The 22,025-nt window shown below is 32.2% G+C and overlaps 2 protein-coding genes, 1 long non-coding RNA gene and 1 pseudogene across 3 annotated transcripts; 3 read left to right on the top strand and 1 right to left on the bottom strand.

Annotated features, from left to right (window-relative positions):
- The first annotated feature begins 2,896 nt into the window (after nucleotides 1-2,896).
- On the top strand, nucleotides 2,897-4,531 carry LOC114187399 (soyasaponin III rhamnosyltransferase pseudogene; annotated as a pseudogene).
- A 7,856-nt stretch (nucleotides 4,532-12,387) lies between these two features.
- LOC114188207 (soyasaponin III rhamnosyltransferase-like) lies at nucleotides 12,388-14,105 on the top strand. Its single transcript, XM_028076767.2, has one exon. The coding sequence runs from the start codon at nucleotides 12,486-12,488 to the stop codon at nucleotides 13,932-13,934; it is 1,449 nt and encodes a 482-aa protein (XP_027932568.1). The 5' UTR covers nucleotides 12,388-12,485; the 3' UTR covers nucleotides 13,935-14,105.
- A 733-nt stretch (nucleotides 14,106-14,838) lies between these two features.
- Nucleotides 14,839-18,916, bottom strand: LOC114188003 (beta-xylosidase/alpha-L-arabinofuranosidase 1). Its single transcript, XM_028076478.2, has 7 exons — nucleotides 18,167-18,916; nucleotides 17,144-17,431; nucleotides 16,876-17,045; nucleotides 16,681-16,778; nucleotides 16,246-16,596; nucleotides 15,666-16,076; nucleotides 14,839-15,571 (listed from the first exon to the last, which is right to left on the bottom strand). Exons 1-7 carry the CDS (start codon nucleotides 18,602-18,604, stop codon nucleotides 15,000-15,002), a joined length of 2,328 nt encoding a protein of 775 aa, XP_027932279.1. The 5' UTR covers nucleotides 18,605-18,916; the 3' UTR covers nucleotides 14,839-14,999.
- Nucleotides 18,917-20,561: 1,645 nt separating this feature from the next.
- Nucleotides 20,562-21,536, top strand: LOC114187588 (uncharacterized). The gene is made up of 2 exons (XR_003605286.2): nucleotides 20,562-20,910; nucleotides 21,221-21,536. It is a non-coding gene; the product is annotated as an uncharacterized LOC114187588 (long non-coding RNA).
- Nucleotides 21,537-22,025: the final 489 nt, after the last annotated feature.

Below are 22,025 nucleotides of genomic sequence, written 5' to 3'. Positions count from 1 at the left end.
GATAATAGTGTAATGTTATTAAGTTAATATATAAAATAAATTTATTTTATTAAAAATAAAGTGAAATGAATAGAGAAATTAATTGTTGATAAATAAATAAAAAAGATAAACAATTTTATAGAAAATAAGTAAAATTAACCGTTAATTTTAAAAAATTTAATAAAAATTATAGTGTAAAGAGTATAATTGGTATTATGAAATGTGGATAAAAAAAAAAATTTCTTTATATATTATTATAGATTTATATATTTTTTATTGATATATACATGATTGACATCAATACTATTCTTTATTAATATTTTGTTTGATTTTCTTCAAATCCTAATTCGAAAACTGACATTGATTATAATTTTTTTTTCTAGCGTCAATTGGGTGAATTTTTATCCACTTCAACTAAAAAAATCATTTAAAAAAAGAACTCTAACTACCAACTTTGTAAAAATGTCATTACCAATGTATAACTAATTATAATTAACATAAACTAAAAATAATTTTCGTTGAAGACAAAAAAAATAATAAATATTAGTTGAAAAAATATTAATAAATTGTGACTTAAGAATAATACTAACCAATATTGATTAAAAAATATCATCAATATTAATATTTTTTTAAGTTATTAACATAACTTTGATGTTTACTTCAATTTTTAATTTAGCAGTAATTAAAATATTTTATTAAAAAATTATCACTTTATAGACTTGTATTTTTTTCTCCAAATAAAATATTTAAAAAATAATTTAAAATAAAGTGAATTCAAATTCAATTAAAAATTATCAAATTTTAAATTCAAAGTAAGCTAACTGTGCATAACATTATTATCACAGCAGTTCCTATGTGATTTCGTATGTCGATTTCAGTATAAAAGAAAACATTTTTTATTGGGTCAAATATAAATTAAAAAGTGAAAAGAAAAAGAGAGTTTTTTTTTATATTATATTAGGTATGTGGTCTCATTAGATGAAAATAAAATAAAATAAAAACACAATACGTGCAATTTAATTGGTTAATTACTTAATTATCATGCAAAGATAGATAACGTGCCACTTGATTAGCTTATTTTATAACATCTTTCGCAGATCTAAATCTAAGTAGAGCATGTGATTTAGATCCCTTAAAGATGTTTTTATAACATCTTTCGGAGAGAACGACCCAAAATACTATAAGATTAAGTTGTAATATATTAAGTTATTTCTTTTAGTTCGTGACGAAGAGAGAAACTTGTTTATGATAAATTATTTGTGAATGCATTATAAATTAAGCTAGTTATATTTTAATAGGACGTGTTACATTTTTCTGAATTCTGACATTTTGTTATTAGATTTAGTTAATTTAGTGAAATTCTACTAGATTTATAATACAAATTTTGTATCATCCAACATTTCTTTTCCAATAAAATTATAGTAGACTGTATTATATTTAACCACGTGTTTTCATCACGTTGGTTTTTATATTAAAAAATTGATTACACGAAATGCAAGAATAACTCCATAGCTACCGTGTGGTTATGTAAATATAGTTAAGATGGTGTTAGAGTATTTCGAAATTCTTATTACTCTTTACATTTCTTTTTAATTATTGTTTTTGTTGTTGGATCGTTTTTTAAATTTTATTTATCGTCCTTAAATTAAGTCGATTTAGTGAAAATTATAGAAAAAGAAATCGAAATATTAAACAATTTTCCAAATAAAAAAATAGATATTACACAATATTTTACTACATATTTTCTTTAGGTTTTCATTAATCCATAATAATAATAATAATAATATTTACGTTATTTATAATTAATGTGAGATTCAAAACGTATTACTTAGATAAGGTATTTATAACAGTATATTATATCTATCATATTTAAGAAAATAAACTTTAAGTTAAGTTAATTTCCTTTATCTTCGTTTTTAAAGTTTATTTTTTACATTGATAATGGAAATAACTTTACTAGAATCATAGTTGAGATTGCCATTATGTTAATATTAGATAAAAATAAAAATGTTAAACTATATGTAAGAAAAATAAAATTTATAAACATTAATCTTTTAAGATTTTATATTAGATGCAGGGTTTACTTTCTTGAGGTGGGAAACTCATATCTATGAAGTAGTTAAAGTTTTCTAAAAAAAACAAGTCAAAGCTATAAGATATAAATTAAAATTAAATAATTTACTTTTGATATTATATATACACCATTTTCTTACATGTGAAAACTATTAAAAATAAAATAAAAACACGAAATACAATATTAGTTACTTAATTATGCAATGAAATCCAGGTAAAACAAAATGAGACGTGGTGGCATGTGCCATTTTTCCTTATTATCAGTCACGTTATATATTTTAGACCATGTGGTAGATGCTTCTAGACTACTTATACATTTGTTTAAACAAGTCATACATAGAAGGTGGTGTAACCCACCAACCATTTTTTTTGGACAATTTTAAAACACAGATTTGAAAGTGTCTCTGAAGGACCACAGTATATTTTCTTGATTTATAACAAGAGAATGGGACAAGGGTGAGAGAGAGCGAAAAGAAAAGGGATTCTCTTTCGAAATATTTCAAAGAATGAGATAAGGGAAAACATTAAGAATTTTTCTGGTAAAAATTAAGAAAAATGATATTTTAACTATTAAATTTTAACAACTTCCTCTTATAACATGAGATATCATCTTCTAAGTAATTTTGAAATATTGAGAATGAAAAAATGAAAAATTAGTGAACTACTTAAAAAATGACACCTAAGATTATAAGAGAAAGTTGTAAAAATTTTGTAGTAAAAATATTATTTTCCAAAAATTAACAGTGATTTCATCATTTTCCTTAAAAAAATATTGACGTGCATTTTCATTCACCTAAAAAGAAACCCTAACACGAAATACAAGAATATCTTCATCTCCAGTCAGCTACCGGTGTGGTTATATAATCGTAATCAAAGCACATTCTGTCTTCTTAACACTACCACAAATACAACTGAAAACGCAGATATCATGGATTCCGGCAATGGCAAAACTGATAAGCCTGTTCACGTTGCGATGCTCCCATGGCTTGCCATGGGTCACATATACCCATTTTTTGAGCTGGCCAAGATTCTTGCTGAAAAGGGTCACCGTGTCACCTTCATAAACAGCCCCAAGAACATTGACCGCATTCCCAAAGCTCCCAAAACCTTACAACCATTAATTACATTGGTGAGGATACCCTTGCCACCCACACAGCATCTTCAAGAAGGTGCAGAGAGCAGCATGGACATTCCCCACACAAAGGTATGCTTCCTTAAGAAGGCTTTTGATGGCCTCCGAGAACCTGTAGCGGACCTCATCAAAACCTCAAAGCCTGATTGGATTCTCTACGACTTTGCAGCCTCTTGGGTTCCCGAAATAGCGAGGAGCCTCAACATCCTTTGCGCATATTACAACATCGTCCCAGCCTGGAACATATGCTTACTTACTCCACCCAAGAATCAAATCAAATCAAATCAACAAAGGTGTGGCCCTCCCAAGCGGCTTCATCTCAGGCCTTACGAGTTGATGAGGGCATACGCAGGTGCCAAGGATGAGGAAACAGGAGAAAGGCTTTCCGTTGATTTCGACAAGACGTATTCCAGTTGTGACTTGTTTCTTGTCAGAAGCTCCAGAGAGCTTGAGGGAGAATGGTTAGATTATCTTGCTGCTACCTACAAGGTCCCTGTGGTTCCAGTGGGGTTGCTTCCACCATCCATGCAGATAAGAGATGTTGAAGAGGAAGATAAAAACCCTGACTGGCTCACAATCAAGGACTGGTTGGATACACAAGAGTCTTCTTCAGTGGTGTACGTTGGATTTGGGAGCGAGTTGAAGCTGAGTCAGGAAGACCTCAGTGAGTTAGCCAATGGCATTGAGCTTTCTGGGTTGCCTTTCTTTTGGGCTCTGAAGAACCTGAAAGAAGGGGTACTCGAGTTGCCGGAAGGGTTTGAGGAGAGAACGAAGGATCGTGGGATTGTTTGGAAGAGTTGGGCTCCGCAGCTTAAGATCTTGGCTCACGGGGCAATTGGGGGATGCATGAGCCATTGTGGTGCTGGTTCGGTGATCGAGAAACTTCATTTTGGGCATGTGCTTGTGACCCTCCCTTATTTGCTTGACCAAGCCCTGTTTTCGAGGGTGGTAGAGGAAAAGAAAGTGGGTATTGAAGTGCCAAGGAGCGAGAAAGATGGGTCCTTTACTAGGGACTCTGTGGCCAAGACATTGAGGTTTGCAATTGTGGAGGAAGAGGGAATTAGTTTAAGGAAGAACGCAAAGGAGATGGGCAAGGTTTTCAGTTCGGAAGAACTTCATAATCAATACATTGAAGGTTTCATTGCTGCACTTCATGAGTGTAGGATTTCTTCCATCAGTTAAGCCATGTTTTGCCTTCCATTTTCATAATTTTGTCTTCTACTATGTTATTTGTCTCGTGTAATAAGGAAGGAGTAAATGAATCTGTATCACTCACTCATGGACTAAGAAAGCTATTTGTACCCATGTATTCCATCTTCCATAATGATTCAAAATACTATTATCTTGTATGGCTCTATTTTCTTTTTCTTTTAACATGATATCACGAACAACTTTCTTTTATAACATCATTATTGGAAGATTGAGAATGAGAAAAATAAAAACCACTTAGAAGATGATATCTAAGATTATAAAAGAAAGTTATCAAAATTTAATAATTAAAATATATATATTTTCTCAAATACATAAAATATTATTTTATTGAAATATTCACTAATCACTTCCTTAAATAGATCTATCGTACACCTATTTCTAATAATAAAATATTATAATAGCATAATAATAAATATAAATAAAATATTATAATAAAATAATACTTTATGTAGTTGACTTGTGAATTGTAAGTTGAAAAAAAAAATAGAGTATCAAGAGATTATGACTATTAATATTATGATATTTTATACCAAAAAAATCTTTATATTCATTTTATAGTTATTATTTTATCCTTTATCGGTTCTCTTCCTCACAAAAGTTTACTTTTTTTTAATAACTATTTAAAAATGAATTGTCATCTTTTGAAGTACCAAAATGTTATAAAAGCTTTGTTTACATGACTCTTATACAAGCTGGGAATATTACTTAATATCTTTTTTATTTAAATTAGTTTTTAGAAAATATTTTAGTTTTAAAGATATGTGTCAGTTTTAGAAATTTGTTATTATTTTAGATTAGGAGTGAGATATTCTAAATATTTTGTACTTGATATTTGTTATATTTTGCTCTATATATAGAGTATATTTATAAAATACAAAAACATGTTCCTCCGTATAACATATCACATATATCTCTCATATTTCTAAAAGTCCTAAAAATCCCAATAACTGGTATCAGAGCCATTGTTCTTACTGCTTATAAAATGGAAGGAAATATGTCACACGTCGCTATTCCACTCTTTGATGGTGAAAGCTATGATCTATGGGCGGTAAGGATGCAAACATATCTAGAGGGGCTAGATCTATGGGAAGTTGTGGAGGAAAATGATGTTCCCTTTTTTGAAAATCTCACCGCGGCTTAAATGAAAGCGCATAAAGAAAAGAAAACGAGAAAGGCAAAAGCAAAATCATGCTTGTTTGCAGGTGTTTCACAAATGATTATGACTGGGATCATGACTCTAAAGTCTCCCAAATAAATTTGGGAATACTTGAAAGCAGAATATGAAGGGAACAAGAAGATTCGAGGCATGAAAGTTTTGAACTTGATAAGGGAGTTCGAGATGCAAAGAATGAAAGAGTCAGAGACGATTAAAGAATACTCAAACAAATTGTTAGGTATTGTCAACAAGATAAAATTGTTGGGAAAGGAGTTTTCAGATTCCAGACTCATTGAGAAAATTCTGGTGACAGTGCCGGAAAGATATGAGGCATCTATTGCTTCCTTAGAAAATACAAAAGATTTGTCTACAATTACCTTTACAGAGGTGATATATGTCTTGCAAGCACAAGAACAACGAAGATTGATGAGAGAAGATCATGAGGCGGTTGAAGGTAATTTAAATTACACAGAAGATAATGCTCTCATAGTCAAGAAAAATAGAAGGAGCAAATATAACAACACAATCTTGTCCCCATTGCAAGAGAAAAGGTCATCAACCCAATTGGTGTTGGTGGAGGCCAGATGTCAAATGTCACAAATGCGGTCAATTGGGACATGTGGAAAAGGTATGCAAATCTAAAGATTTTGAAGAAGATGTTCAAATTGTGGAGAATAAATCAGATGAGGATAAATCAGAAGAAGATCTACTTTTTACAACATCATGTGTCACAACCAACGAATCTTCAAAAGATTGAATTATAGATAGTGGTTGCACAAATCATATGACTCATGATAGAGAAATTTTCAAGGAGCTGAATAAATCAAATATTTCCAAGGTAAGAATTGGGAATGGAGAACAACTTGCTGTGAAAGGTACAAGAACAATTTCAATTAAAACTCATTCAGGTATCAAATTAATTTTTGATGTCTTATATGTTCTTGAGATTACCCATAATTTGTTAAGTGTTACTCAATTGTTAGAGAAAGGTTATAAGGTCTCCTTTGAAAATAAAGTATGTATGATCAAAAATACTAACAACATAGAGGTATTCAAAGTCCACATGAAAGACAAAAGATTTGTGCTGGATTTTATGAAGGAGGAATTTGATACAAAGAAAGTGAGCATGAAAGAAGGATCAAAATTAGAAGATAAATATCTTTGGAAGAAAGTAGATGTCCAAGTGAAGAAAGTAGATGGAGGTTCACATTTTAATATTCACAAAAGGTCCAATGCCACTCCAATGAAATCCACACCGAACAAAGAAAAAGAAGATGATGTTGATATAAGAAGAAATATGAAGGATGATGCCAAATTGAAGAAAGATGTGATGCCATGGAAGAAGGAGAAAAACAAATATTGCAAGCACAAAGAGGAGAAAATCAAGCATCAAAAGATGGAGAATCAAATCTGAAGATATAAAATAAACAGATATTAAGCAAGGAGGAAAGACAAAACCATATAGAACCACAATCTCTCAATGACCATGACTATAACTAAAAACCATATATGTGAAGAATATATATAACCCAACAGTGGTATCAGAGCCGATGTTTCGGAGTGACTGACCGCATAACCATAACCAAAAAGGGGTCACTCATACACCTGAAGGGAAATATATCATATGAAAAAAAAAAGAAAAAAAAAAGAAAAAAAAATAAGGGACTCACCCTTGATGGAAGATTGTTGGGAATAGTCCAAGTGTGAGTCAAAAAGTTCCACATTGGAAAGAAAAGACAAAGTTAAACACTATATAAGAATAAAGACCCATAACAACATTGCCTTAAGGTTTTGGGTTAAAGTGGTGTCTAAGGTCTTATATGTATAAGACTAATGTCATATAACCATATAGAACCACAATCTCTCAATGACCATGACTATGCCATGACCATAACTATAACCCTTATAGTTAAACACTATATAAGAATAAAGACCCATAACAACATTGCCTTAAGGTTTTGGTGTAAAAGTGGTGTTTAAGGTCTTATATGTGTAAGACTAATGTCTAACCATATAGAACCACAATCTCTCCATATTTATAACGATAACCCATATATGAAAAAATATATAAACCTATCGGCAAGTCACCCACACGTGTTCACCATAATATTTTTTTTATATTGTGATACGTAACTAATTGATTATGTAAGACTTTTTGAAAAATATCAATCTTTAAGAAATAATAGATTAAAATTGTCTTGAATAGAATACCCTTAAAAAATTACTGTAGTTATCAACAAATAACTTATATTTATATTACAATATAAATTATCGTTGGAAAGATATAAATCAGTGACTCACCTAATAATTACTAATATTTGTAAATTGATACTGTGAGTGTGAGCAATGATAACGGGACAGAACGGGGATGAGTTTCGTTATCTCATATTATCTTTGTAAAAAAATTCATCCTCATCCTCATACCTAAATCTAATAGGTATCAAACTTTTATCTCATCCTCATCCCTACAGAATAACATGTATAATTTCGTACTCATACTCGTTTTCTTATTACTTCAATATTAATTTTAATTCATTTTTATAAAATAATAAAAAACTACGGTAAAAGGAACATAATATGATCAAATATTCAATATTAGGTGGATGGTTGTTTCTTCGATGTCAAAGACTTTGAAATAAATTATAGTTGTTTACATTTTATATTATAATACTAAATAAAATTTCATGAGAACCAAAAAATTTATTAAACTTGCAAATATTAATGAAACCTAGTTGATAAAATTCAAAAATATTTTAAAAAAAATATAAAAGGAAAACAAATATTCAAATTAAAATATATTTTAAATGTTTGTTTATTTTAATTTTTTAAATTCTAATGAATCTCTTTTTTATACACTAATAAAAGTTATAATACATCACTTGATCAAAATGACACAAAGAATTAATAATAAACATAATAATAAAGTTTTAACATAGATCTTGTATTTTTTGAACTTCATTAGATGGTGATAAAAAAAATTCATGATAATTACATTAAATTTTTATATTGTAATAAATAAAAATTATTTATACAATTATAATGAAAAAATTATAATATGATAGATAATGAGTTAGAAAATAAAAAATAAATTAGATAAAATATATCAAAATAGTACTCTACATGATGAAAATAAACAACAAATAAAAATATTAAAAAACTAACAAATGTGAGTCTTATGAACAATTTGAGAAACTATTGAAATAGATCGCACAAAAGAAAATGAATGTATAATTAAGGGTATGATAAAATAAAAAATACCTCAGAGATCTAAGAAAACTTTTCGAATACCAACATATATACTCAATAGTTGAGAAATAACAAAAATTGTATTAGCAAAACAAAAGAGTTCTTGAAATAAAACAAAAATTAATAATAATAAGTAAAGATTTTTTTTTTTATATTACCTAGTAAATGAAAAGTTTATGTTATTAAATACTTAAATTTAGAGTATTAAACATTTTCATGTGAAAGAAAAATATACAATAAATAAAATATTAAAATATAATAGAAATATTTAAATGTGAGACATAAATTTTTTTTATTTGACACATATCATTTTAACATAATTACATAAAGGTTATCATAAGATGAAAAATATATTAGAGATGCGAATGAGTTTCATGATCAAATAATTAGAAAAAATAAAAAATGAAAAGTATATATATATATATATATATATATGCTTACTTAATTAATTGTGAATATTTTAATAATTTAAACAGAGACGGAGATATGACGGGGACGAGTATTATGACGAGAATATGTACATCCCCATACCCAATTGAAAAAGTCGGGGATTTCTCATACCCACATAGATACTTATACCCAATTAATATGGGAATTCCCCGTCAAAACAGGGACAGATTCGGACAGTATCCACAGAACGGATTTATTTGTCATCTCTATGTAAGTATGTGTGTGAATAGATGTTTGTGTGAGTGTGCGGGTACATGTGTCCCTGCGTGTGTGGATGAATGTTTGTGTGAGTGCATGTGTATATATTATTAAAAAAATAGACAACCATATGCAACAACACTTATTTTCGCTAGCTGTGGGTTAACAATATAAATATATTATGTAAATTAAAATCAATATTTCATTTATAATATTTATTGATAACGTTGAATGTGTAAAATAAATACTTTTTAATCATTATTAAAATAAATTTTAATTATAAACATTAACATCAATATTTCATTTATAATGTTTATTAATAACTTTGAATATATAAAAATATTTATTTTTATGTGAATTAAAATTTACAATTTTTATTAAAAAAATAATATAAAATGTATACATATTTTTACAAAAGAAAAATATAGTTATGTTTTTAATTTTATAATGTAGAAATTTTTGTGTTTAATATATGAATTATTGTAATTATAATGTTACCTACTTGCAATATTGCAATATTGATGAATATCAAATTAATTATACGAGATGAAATACCAACAATGAATAGATTATGTTTCGAGGAATTTTATTGAACTTGAAATATATTATGAAAGCTACAAATCAAGACCATAATGATAAATTATTCAATGGTAAAATTGTTATGTGAGAGGTTATTTTAGCCTAACTTTGATTGTTGTGATCATAATAAAGTTAAGATGTTATAAGTGATCAATAAATTATTTTTCAAATAACATCACGTTAGGTATCATTATGAATTTTGACATTTCAGCTATACTAATACCCTAAAGTGTTCATCAATCATCCGTCAATCACATGAAAATTTATTAAAAAAAAAAAAAGAATACAAAGGGACCACATCAAACCCATAATGAATAAATACATCATTAAATTACTTATATTGTTCTTTATGAATCAATGCTAAATTAGCTAACTTATCGACACAATGATTTTTTTCACGAAAAATATGAGAAATTTTGAACTACATATGTTTATAGAGATGTAGATATCAACGTTATCTCAATCTAAGACTCCAAAGAATCACTCGTTGATCAGAAAAACTATTACACATTGAAGAAATTATTTTGAATCATAGAAAAATGTTAAAGTTTCAAGCTTGAATTGAAAATTGCAAAGTTTTCAAACTTGAATTAATGACTGCATAGAAAAATTATTTTGAATTGCATAGGAAAAAATTGCAAATTCAAACACACCTTTACAATTAGATGAAGATCCAAAAATTAAAGGTGAATAGTTTATATCAAAGTTTTTGAATGACATTAAATGTCAAAGTTAAATTAAAAGTTTGTGTGTCTATAATACTTATAAGAAACATAGTTACAAATAAATGATTTGAACAAAGATGTTATTTCTACTATTATAAAAAATATTGATAACAAAATATGTATACTAAAAATTTATTTGATTTAGAATCATCCTTTAAGTTTCAAAGGAAACAATTGTTTTAATAGTGACAAAAAATAAGAGCTAAAATAAATCACTTTCTAAATTTGGATTTGTATTCATGGTCTTATGCACATGTAGTCAGTCACTTGTATATAATTGTTTACAGAGTAAAACAAATGCAAATGTCAATAACAACTTAAAAAAGTGTGTATGTCCTCTATTTAGTAACAATTTAAATTGATTTTTTTTCGTTTCTATTGAAAAATAATTAAAAAGATAATAATTAAAGCCATCCAACTGTTATAATAATTTATTTATATACCAAAAACAAAATCACTATTATAAATAATACTCTTTAAAGCACATATACTTTATTTATTCAATTTATTATAAACTCAACATATTACTTTATATTAATATTTAAAATTAATTTATATTATTATAAACAAACTTATCATATTTTTGTTATTATTTATTTTTTAATTATTGTTATCATTATTCTAATAAATATCACATAAATTTTATTGTTTTTTATATATAATAAAATATATTAATATAAATATTCAATAATTTTTTTTTTCAATCGATCCGTTCATGCACGCGTCAAATAAAATAACAGACGCGAGGACCTCGTTGCTTAGCTGTGTTTTGTCATGGTATTTAAGTAATTTGGCACATGCGATTTATTGTTAGGTTTACACTATCCCATCACATCGTCTCATGTTTTCTATATTTTATTCAACATAAAACAAACTTTTTCAAGTTATTTAATTAATTTGGGACGTTGATTCAGGACATAGTTATGTAGTATCCAACTTCGTACAAACATTTTTTTCTCAAATGAGAAGAAGTTATAATAAACGTCATAAGTAACCGTTGGTTCTTACCATAAAATTCTGATATTATATAACATTACGTAGAACAGTCCACACATTTAATTTTATTTGTACTTATTTATTCATTTTTTTCTGTGTTTATTCCTCTTATAAAAATAAACTCTATAATATTAATAAATCATTTTTTTTCAATTACTTTTTTAGTATAAGCAATTTTCTTTAACTAATTATTTTTAAGAGAAAATCACCAATAATAAAACTGTAAACGTTAATTATTGTTATAATTACTTTCTATAAAAACAATTTTATACTTAATACTTTTTTTATTTTCATTTTAGTATTTATCATAATATAATTTTGTTGTTACTATAAGAAGAAATGGACAGACATGTCACTTGCATTGATAATGGAAATAAAATAACAGCCTCGTGGACCTCGTAGCATGTTTTTCTTTGGTCTTTGGTTTCACAAATGGTTTATGGATAAGGATGGTCTGCTCTGCAGTTTTACAACTAAACTGCAAGCTAGTGCACTTTCATCCGACGGTATTAAAATTATTGTATAAATAAAATTTGGTGTTTTAAGGGTTATGATTTGTGCAGCTTAAAAGTTGAACCGTAGAGGATATATCCCATATATAATATTATGAGGCATGTTCCACGACAGGCTTCGTTTTCTATGATATAAAACACACGAAGATATCATCCTCTCCCATAGCTATCTCCCATAGCTACCTGAGTATCTGTAACATTGTTGTCTGGGAATAGTTGAAGTGCTGATGGATTCTACTGGTATAGTTTCATCTCATGCAAATGGCAATGGCAATGGCAATGGCAAAATGGAGAAGCCTCTACACATAGCTATGCTCCCGTGGCTGGCTATGGGTCACATATATCCGTACTTTGAGGTGGCCAAGATTCTTGCGCAGAAGGGTCATCATGTAACCTTCATAAACAGTCCCAAAAACATTGATCGCATACCCAAAGCCCCCAAAAACCTACGACCATTCATTACATTGGTGAGGCTACCTTTGCCACAAGTACAGCATCTTCCAGAAGGCGCAGAGAGCACCATGGAAATTCCCCCAACGAAGAACTGTTTCCTAAAGAAGGCTTATGAGGGCCTCCAAGACAGTGTTGCTGAGTTGCTGAAAACCTCGAAGCCTGATTGGCTTTTCTACGACTTCGCAGCTGCTTGGGTAGTCCCAATAGCTAAGGGTCTCAACATTCCGTGTGCGCATTACAACATAACCCCAGCTTACAACAAAGTCTTTTTTGATCCACCCAAGGACAAAATGAAGGATTACTCCATTGAATCCATATGTGGCCCTCCCACTTGGCTTCCTTTCCCCACAACACTTCGTCTCAGGCCTTATGAGTTCCTCAGAGCATTGAAGCGTAATAGAGACGAGGAGACAGGGGAAAAGGCTGACTTTGATCTCAACAAAGCGTATTCCAGCTGTGACTTGTTTCTTCTCAGAACCTCCAGAGAGCTCGAGGGAGAGTGGCTAGATTATCTTGCTGGTAACTACAAGGTCCCTGTGGTTCCAGTGGGGTTGCTTCCACCATCCATGCAGATAAGAGATGTTGAAGAGGAGGATAAAAACCCTGACTGGCTCACAATCAAGGACTGGTTGGACACACAAGAGTCCTCTTCGGTGGTGTACATTGGATTTGGGAGCGAGTTGAAGCTGAGTCAGGAAGACCTCACTGAGTTGGCCAATGGGATTGAGCTTTCTGGGTTGCCTTTCTTTTGGGCTCTGCAGAACCTGAAAGAAGGGGTACTCGAGTTGCCGGAAGGGTTTGAGGAGAGAACGAAGGATCGTGGGATTGTTTGGAAGGGTTGGGCACCCCAGCTTAAGATCTTGGCTCACGGGGCAATTGGGGGATGCATGAGTCACTGTGGTTCTGGTTCTGTCATTGAGAAACTTCATTTTGGGCATGTGCTTGTGACGCTCCCTTATTTGCTTGACCAAGCCCTGTTTTCAAGGGTGCTAGAGGAAAAGAAAGTGGCGATTGAGGTGCCAAGGAGCGAGAGAGATGGGTCCTTTACTAGGGACTCTGTGGCCAAGACATTGAGGTTTGCAATTGTGGAGGAAGAGGGAAGTAGTTTAAGGAAGAATGCAAAGGAGTTGGGGAAGGTTTTCAGTTCGGAAGAACTTCACAATGAATACATTGAAGGTCTCATTGCTGCACTTTACAACTATAGGATTCCTTCCACCAGTTAGGCAGTGTTTATGCCTTCTATTTCTTAATTTTGTCTTCTATTATGTGCTTCTTCTCTTGTAATAAAGGAATGCCACTTCAACAATGTTGGTCAGAAGTGGCTAGAAGCCGTAGTTTTTGAAGGAGTGTCAGGTTTATTTTCAAATAAGATCACGACAGATATTATTATGAAATTTGACTTCTCCATTATATTTACATCTCAAAAAGAAAGTCTATCGATCAAATGAACGAAAGTCATGTTATCATATTTAGGAATTTCGAATGCGTATAATTTCATTTTAACTTTTTTCAAGACCTGGCTAGTGTATAGTGTTCGCCTTGTAAATAATAATTTTAATAGTTAAGTGACTCATTTTAAAGAGACAATTGTAATAAAAATCACAGCAATAAAAACTAAATTCATGTTGATTTCAGGATGAGACCTGCATTTTGCATAGTGCAGGGGTGTATCATGGATACACATATCAGATATAATGATTTTTTAATGCACAATCACATACATCTATTTAGTATACGTTTGTTTTCTCCTTCAACCCCTATTTCTCGTCACAAGTTGAAGATATTGGTTATTCCTACGAGTTTAGTATGTTTTGTTACAAAAATAGTTCTTAGATATTTAATGAAGATTGCCAAATATCTTACTGCACAGAATAAAAAAATGTATAGATACGTGAACTGCAAAGCAGAAGTTTTTTTATATTCATCGAGAGTTTAGAAGAAATTTTTTTTGACTCTTAGTGCACAAGATAAAAAATATATAGTGCTTAATAAACAACCATAGCTTAAAATATCAACTCTTGGAAATATTTATTATAAGTAACAAGCATATCTCTTCTGCACGGGTAAAAAGACGTAATTATGGGACAAAACCAAGTTTTGCGTGATTAAATCATATAAAGAGAGCTCTGATGAAAACTTGATTTTGTTTTTTTCAATTTGTGATTTGAATATAACAACACAAATCTGAGAATTTTGTTACAGTTACCTATGAATTATTTCTGATCCCCTCGAAGAAATCTTTTCAAGGAAAAAAAAAAAAAACAGTACAGAGGATTTGAAGACTTGTTTCAAACCCTCACAATAAATGGATGCTTCAAGTTTCCCACATGAAGCAGATGTTGTCCCAGTGGAACTTTCCTGTTGCCAAGCTCATCAACCACACTCAAATCCTTGCAAACGTCTACCTTAAACCTAACCTGTGCTTCTGATTTTCCTGGTAAGTGTACTTTCTCAAAGCCCAACAAGTGTTTCTGAGGAGCATTATGCACATCAGGAGGAGTAAAGAACAATAAAACTACATGGTTACTGTTTTTTTGGCCCATGTTCTTGACCCCAAGGTGGATATCAAAGGCCAGGTTTTGGCAATGTTCATCAGCAACATCAAGTGACATGCATTCTGATGAACGACATTCATGATCCTCAGCTAGAGGAACAGACACCAGCTGTGGTGCCTTAACTATTTTGTGATCAATGTTTGAGAAACTTATTCCATCTCCAAAGGAGAAAACAGTTTCCCCTTTGTAAAATCTATATGTTCTACCAGGGTAACCCGTTGCAGGATCTGCCCTCATGTTCATGTTTGTCATTGGCACCTTGTTTACATATGATTGTGGATACCATGTCATGGGAAGCCTTCCACCTGCATCAGGAAATCATCCTTCAGTGTCATCAAAGTAGTAACATCATAGGATTGGACTTTTTTTATTCAAGAGAGAACGTGAATGACGACTTACTCGGATTATAAAAGCCAAAAATCACGTCTGCTATGGCAGCTCCACCAGCTTCGCCAGGGTAGCCAACCCATAGGATGCTTGTGATTTTATCATTAGATTTAGCAAAAGACACATCCATGCCCCCACCAGACATGATGACAAGGATCACAGGTCCCTTGGATGCATTTGCAACTTGACTAACTAGAAGTTCTTGTTGTCCTGGAAGAAGAATGTTAATTCTGTCAAGACTCTCGGCCTCTATAGCCAGACTTGCACCCACTATGATCACAGTTGCATCTGCAGATGCTGCTATTTGTGTGGCATCATCTAACTCGGCATTCGCACATTGCACGTTTGGACATCCAGGAGCATAGCTCGTAGGAACTAACGCTGTTAGAGCTTGCAAGGGTGATATATAGCTACAAGGAATGCCTGCAAAATTTCAGTAACTCATCAAATCCCATGTTAAGCACAGGCTAGAGATAAAAAAGAGTTCAACTACAGTATCAACCATCTCATAAATTTAATAGGTTTACCAAATTTGGCACAGTTACCAACTTTATATCCATGAGGGTATCATAGGAGTAGGAATTTTTAATACCTTCATAGTTTCCAATCATTACCCTAGTAGCATTAGCATTGGGCCCTATCACTCCCAATGATTTAATGGCTTTGGCATTGAGAGGCAAAGAACCTGCACTGTTTTTAAGCAATACAATCCCTTGCCTTGCAGCTTCACGGGCCAGCTCCCGGTTCTCTGAAGTGCATACATCCTTTGGACCAAGGTTTCCATAAGGTTGCTTGCTCGGATCACCATCAAAGAAACCAAGACGCATCAATGTGGCGAAGTTGTTGGAGACAGCATTGTTAATGGCTGCTTCATCCACAAGACCTTGCTTCACTGCACCTTCTGTATATTTGCCAAGATAATCTCCACAGTTCAAATCCAACCCTGTGAAATCAAAATTACATAAGCAAACGGTATCTTGCATAATTTCTGCAAATGGGTATCACGAGTCTTTTCATATTTTCTGACCTGCAAGAATAGTTTGGGCTGCAGCTTCTTCAGGAGTTTTGGTGTAGTGCTGATCTTTGAAAAGAACTTCTACGGAATCACAGTCCGAAACTATATATCTGAACAGACCACACATTCATGTCACATTAAAAACCACATTAACAAACATAATCAATTTACATTACGTAAATTATAAGATTTAGGAATTAAAGATACCCGTTTAATTTCCATTTGCCCCGGATAATCCCCTTAAGAAGGTCAGGGTCTGCGCAAGTTGGTTTTCCATTAACCTGGTTGTAGGAACACATGACACTGGCAACATTCCCATCAATCACACAGCTCTTAAACGGTGGTTGGAAAGTGTCATCCAAATCTTGTTGTGTCACCTGACAAATTCAACATATAAGAAGGGGTGACAAAATGATCTTTCTGCATTTAAATCACATGAGCATTGAGTTTTCAATCAATGTATGCAGTAGATTACCACAGCATTGAAGGTATAACGCTGAACACCTTTCCAGTTATCCAAATCATAGGCTGTATAGTGTTTGCAACAAGCAGCAACCTTGAGCTTGTTGGAGTCTCCATCATCGGTTTGTTGAAGACCTTTCACGTATCCTGATGCATATTTACTACTTAGCAAAGGGTCTTCTCCCGGTGTCTCTTGTCCTCTTCCCCATCTGGGATCTCTGAATATGTTTATGTTTGGTGACCAATAAGTCAAACCGGCTAGCCCCACATTGTACATTGCTCTGGCTTCGGTTGAAACTACCTGAAATAAGAACAGTTAATCTTAAACCTGCTTATGATACATTTCGATTATTTAATGCAATTTAATCATTTCCCATTTAAATGTGCTATCAAAATTGAAAATAGAGTGATCAATGTTTAAACTATATCATTGGCAAACAATCAACATCAAACCCTCTCTGCCATTCACCTTAGTTTCAACATGCAAGCCAGAAAAAGGGGGACACATAAATATCTACAGTTTCACAGATGAGACTAACCATAAATTTCTGCTTCATTTATTATTGTATCGCTTAATCAGATGTTAATACCCAAAAGTCGTGAGTGAAAAAACAAACAATGTAACCACTCCTACCCACCCATCTACTTTTCCTCACTGCTATAAACACTTGTAAATAACTGCATATTAACAAAAACTAAAAATCTAAGAACAGATAAATCACTTACGTACAGTGTACAGCATTATGAAAGCAATAGAGAAGAAGTCCCCACAATGCCACAATTTTAAAGACTCTGAAGCCATAAAATGACATTTCATTACACATTCAAAACCTCACCAAACTCCCTCAAATTTTGTGATAAACAACCAACTTGGAGATTAAAGTTAAAGACTTTTGATGTCCTCATTCAGTAAAAAGGGAAAGAAACCACCCTTTCCCATTTTTTTGAGGAACCGTTGTGAATTGTGATCCACCCAACAAAGGAAAAAACTGACCTCAAAGCATGACAGAGAAGAAAAAGTTTAAATCTCACTCACTCTTCCGATGGCTTCAAACAGAGAAGAGTTGAAAGAAGCTGCAGTGAGAATGGGCATGGGAAAACTGGTGGCACCGGGCACGACACTGGAAAAGTGAGTCCCGGGTCCAATGTTGGACACTCCATGAAGTGCCTCAGACCACCACTCGTACTTGGGAATCCCAAGCCTACTCACGTTAACAGCAGAATTCACCAAGTTTCCGATTTTCTCTTGCAATGTCAACCTCTTCACCAAGTCGGCGACCCTGTCCTCCACCGAGAGTGACTTGTCACAGAATCCGTAACCCGCCAAAGCCGGGTTCTTGGCAACATCGCAGGCAAAAACAGCGGACGTTTGCCCCGAAACCCGCTCACAACTAAACAAAACCGCGACCACATACAGAAACGAGAAACAGAGGAAAACAGAAACCTTCGGTTGTCTGTTTTCGGTGCAGGCCATGTTGCGACCTCGGAAACTGAAAATAAAAACGCTAAAGGGTGTGTGTGAGAGTTTGTTGTTTTGGAAGAAGAGGTATCTATGGTGTATGGTGATGTATAACTTTTGAGAGTGAAGAATGAAGACACATTGTTTTTTAGAAACCCGTGAAGGTGGATACAGAGGGAGGGAGGTGATGGTGGAAGCCTCCCTCTGGACGAAGTAGATGTTGTCGTTGGTTTTAGCGGAGAATCTAGGAAAGAAGGAAAAGAAAAATGTATATACAAAATTATCAACAACTCAATGAGTTATTGAGATTTGTTTGGAAGCACAACTTGGTTGGGTGGTGTATATACGTGTATATATATGAACCTACTGCATAATGGATACATACAAATTCCTTTTTTTTTATATACATAAATTAAATAATGTCATCAGCAGCAGGATTGCCTGCTACGGTAAATCACGTGGAAGGTGAATGGACTTTGGCGGCTAGATGCCTTTGTATTGTGGGGCATTTTGTTAAGAGTGAAACCAAAGGAAAGGCTTGGGCTTCATGAATCAAATATCACTTCCCATGCATTATTTTTTTGATCTTATATAATTGTGGATTACTATTTTGGATTACATGTAAATATGTTGATTATGATCTAATCTAGTGGATTGAGATGTTTTAAGTTGAGTTCAAACACTTGTATGCGAATTAATTGCAAAGGAGGGAAGTGAATATTGTGAAACTCTGCAGGATGGGATCCTGTTTCTATGTCCCTCCAACTTGCCACTGAAGTTAATATCTGTGCTGTCATTTTCGTGGGCAAAGCCGGTTGCAGTGGATGTATGATAAACGAAGCAAATAATTGTACAGGGTATGAGATTAGGGGTTAATTAATCCTTGTGTCGTCTTTTGTGTTATGTGATGAGTCATAAAGATGTTCTGTGTTTAATCATGTTTCGTGAGATTGTCTCATGTATCTCAGAATAAAACTATTTTAATAAATATCTAATTTCATTTCTGAAAAAGTTACAGGACCCAATCAAATTCAAATCTGAATATATTATTAACTTTTTAATTATGAATATAGAATGTTTTATATAGCCTTCATATATTTTTTAGTTATTAAATGGTTTTTAAAAAGGTGTTTACTTCTGTTATTAATTGAGATATTACTATCGCCAAAACTGAGAGAAGAGGTGGGAGGAAAATAAATAATTGGTTTGGCACATCTAATGAATGTTGTACCTTTTTCTTTTTTCTTTTTTTCTTTTTTGTATTGGCATATTGGGATAAATTCAATGAGGATGTGGAGTGTATGGTATTAAGTTGAGATGTTGGCAAATGTGGGTAGGATCATTTAACTGATAAAAGGGATAGTTTCAGATATTTAGACTGCTTTTTTCTTTTAGGTTCATACTTATATATATATATATATAATTCTATTTTTAATGATCCTAATAATAAATAAATATATTTTATTATTACTATTTATTTTATTAATGATTTGTTAATTTCATTTTTTTATATTTAGAAAAGTGAAAAAATAGGTTAGAATACGTTTCTCCAAAACTGAATTTTGACTTGTTTTAAGATATCTGAAAATAATGTCAGAATATATAGTTTTTTTAAAATTAATTTGTTAAATAAAGTGATTATAAATTTAATTGGTTAATTTAAAAAAGTAATATATTATTTGAGAAAGAAAATCGGGAACAACTAAAGTACTATGAGTGATGAAAATAAAATGGGATGTGGGGTTAGGATTGATGGGATTAGTCTACTCTGCGGTGGACCCGAGCACAGGTGAACTACTCTGAGTGTCGACTCATAAAAGCGCGTGACGTTAAAGTTTGAAGGAGTGGGACCCATGTGCGGGGTCCAATTTGACTCATTACCCATTGCTGACCTACATCCTCACTGTAAACCACCAACTTTCATACACTAACAACTTCCAACAAATTTCTATTTCTACCTCGTAAAAGAAATACCAATAATATCAATATTCTGCACCATATAATTTAACCTCCATGGATTTGTAAGGTTATAATTAATTAAAATTGCTTTCTGCAACCCTCAGATTTAAACCTGCACCTCTCAAAAGTGTGAGCTTTTCATATTTAATTTTAATTTTTTTTCTCTCTTCTCCTTCACCTTTACCTTCACCTCTGTGCGTTTCTGTTCTCACTTTTTCGTTCCCCCTTCTCCTGGCGTTTTTATCCCAAAGTGATTCCATTGTCTCTTATCCCTCTTTTGTGGCCTTCGTTGTGATTGCGCCGCCGTGTTCGGAGCACCGGAGTAAGGATTTGCGGCAAAGCGTCGTGATTATGCGGCTGAGGTAACACATTTTTCTCTCTCTCCTGACTGGTAATCATATTCTGGGAGTACAGTTTACGGAAAAGATGGAATCGTGGAAGACATTGAATATTTTGACTCTAAACATGCATGAGTATGAGTAAATCGATGTGCCTAATCAAAATATTAGAGTTTCAGTTATAAATAAGGGAGATATATAATATATATCATCGAAAAGGATAACAGAGAGTTAGCTAAACAATAAAGGGAAAGTAGAGCGATTTTAAAAATGAAAAATGTGAAAGTCAACAAACCTTTTCTATGCTGATCATCAATATTTACCTCTCTCTCAGGCCTCAAATTCTTCACGGTATTATTCATCAGGCTCCATGTGTTTGGTATTTTGCTTAGTAGGATAAAAGTCAATGTAGTTACTTTACTTTACCAGACAAAATCAAGTTGCTTAGACAACACTCCTAAGTTGGTATGTGCCTTTATATAAACCTTATTTATATGGAAAAGGAAGATGAATGGTGATGTATGCGAGCTTCTTAATTATTAAAGTTTCCCTGTTAAATATATGATTACAACTTAGGAAAATTGTACGTGTAGTTTGTGAGACCTCTACTCTACCTACACCCATGAGTGTGAATTGATTGGTTTTATACAGCTGTGGGTTTCTTTCTCTTCTCTCTCCTCGTGTAATGTGATGATTGATTCATGAATGGTAAAGAAGTCAAATGTGCTAAACCAAATCAAAGACTAATAAGGTTTTTTTTTGGGTGATTCTTGTTGTGTCTGGTAGTAATGTATTGCCTGGTTAACACCAAGAAGCAAAGCATGGTCATAAAAGTTTGGGAGAATTTATTATTTTTAGATGAAAGGCTTGAACCTATAGAAATTGTGTTGCAGGGGGATTGGGCAATAAATCACATTCACGTAAATTAGTGAAACCAGGAATATATTAAATGTCTCTATGCAACCCCTAAACCACCATGCCATTACCAATCAATTCAAACTCCTACCAACTACTTCAACTCAAACTACACCATCTAGTTATAGGCTAATCTCGACTTCACACACTCTTTTATAACTCTCATTTTTTTCTCCCTTCTTAATCTTATTACAATGTACTTCAAATATTTTTCTCTATCTATT

Source organism: Vigna unguiculata, chromosome 6 (assembly GCF_037176805.1).
Source record: "Vigna unguiculata cultivar grain cowpea cultivar isolate G323 ecotype 2 chromosome 6, ASM3717680v1, whole genome shotgun sequence".
NCBI classification, from domain to species: Eukaryota; Viridiplantae; Streptophyta; class Magnoliopsida; order Fabales; family Fabaceae; genus Vigna; species Vigna unguiculata.
The sequence above is the reverse complement of the archived record's forward strand: the minus strand, read 5'-3'. Positions and strand labels throughout refer to the sequence as shown.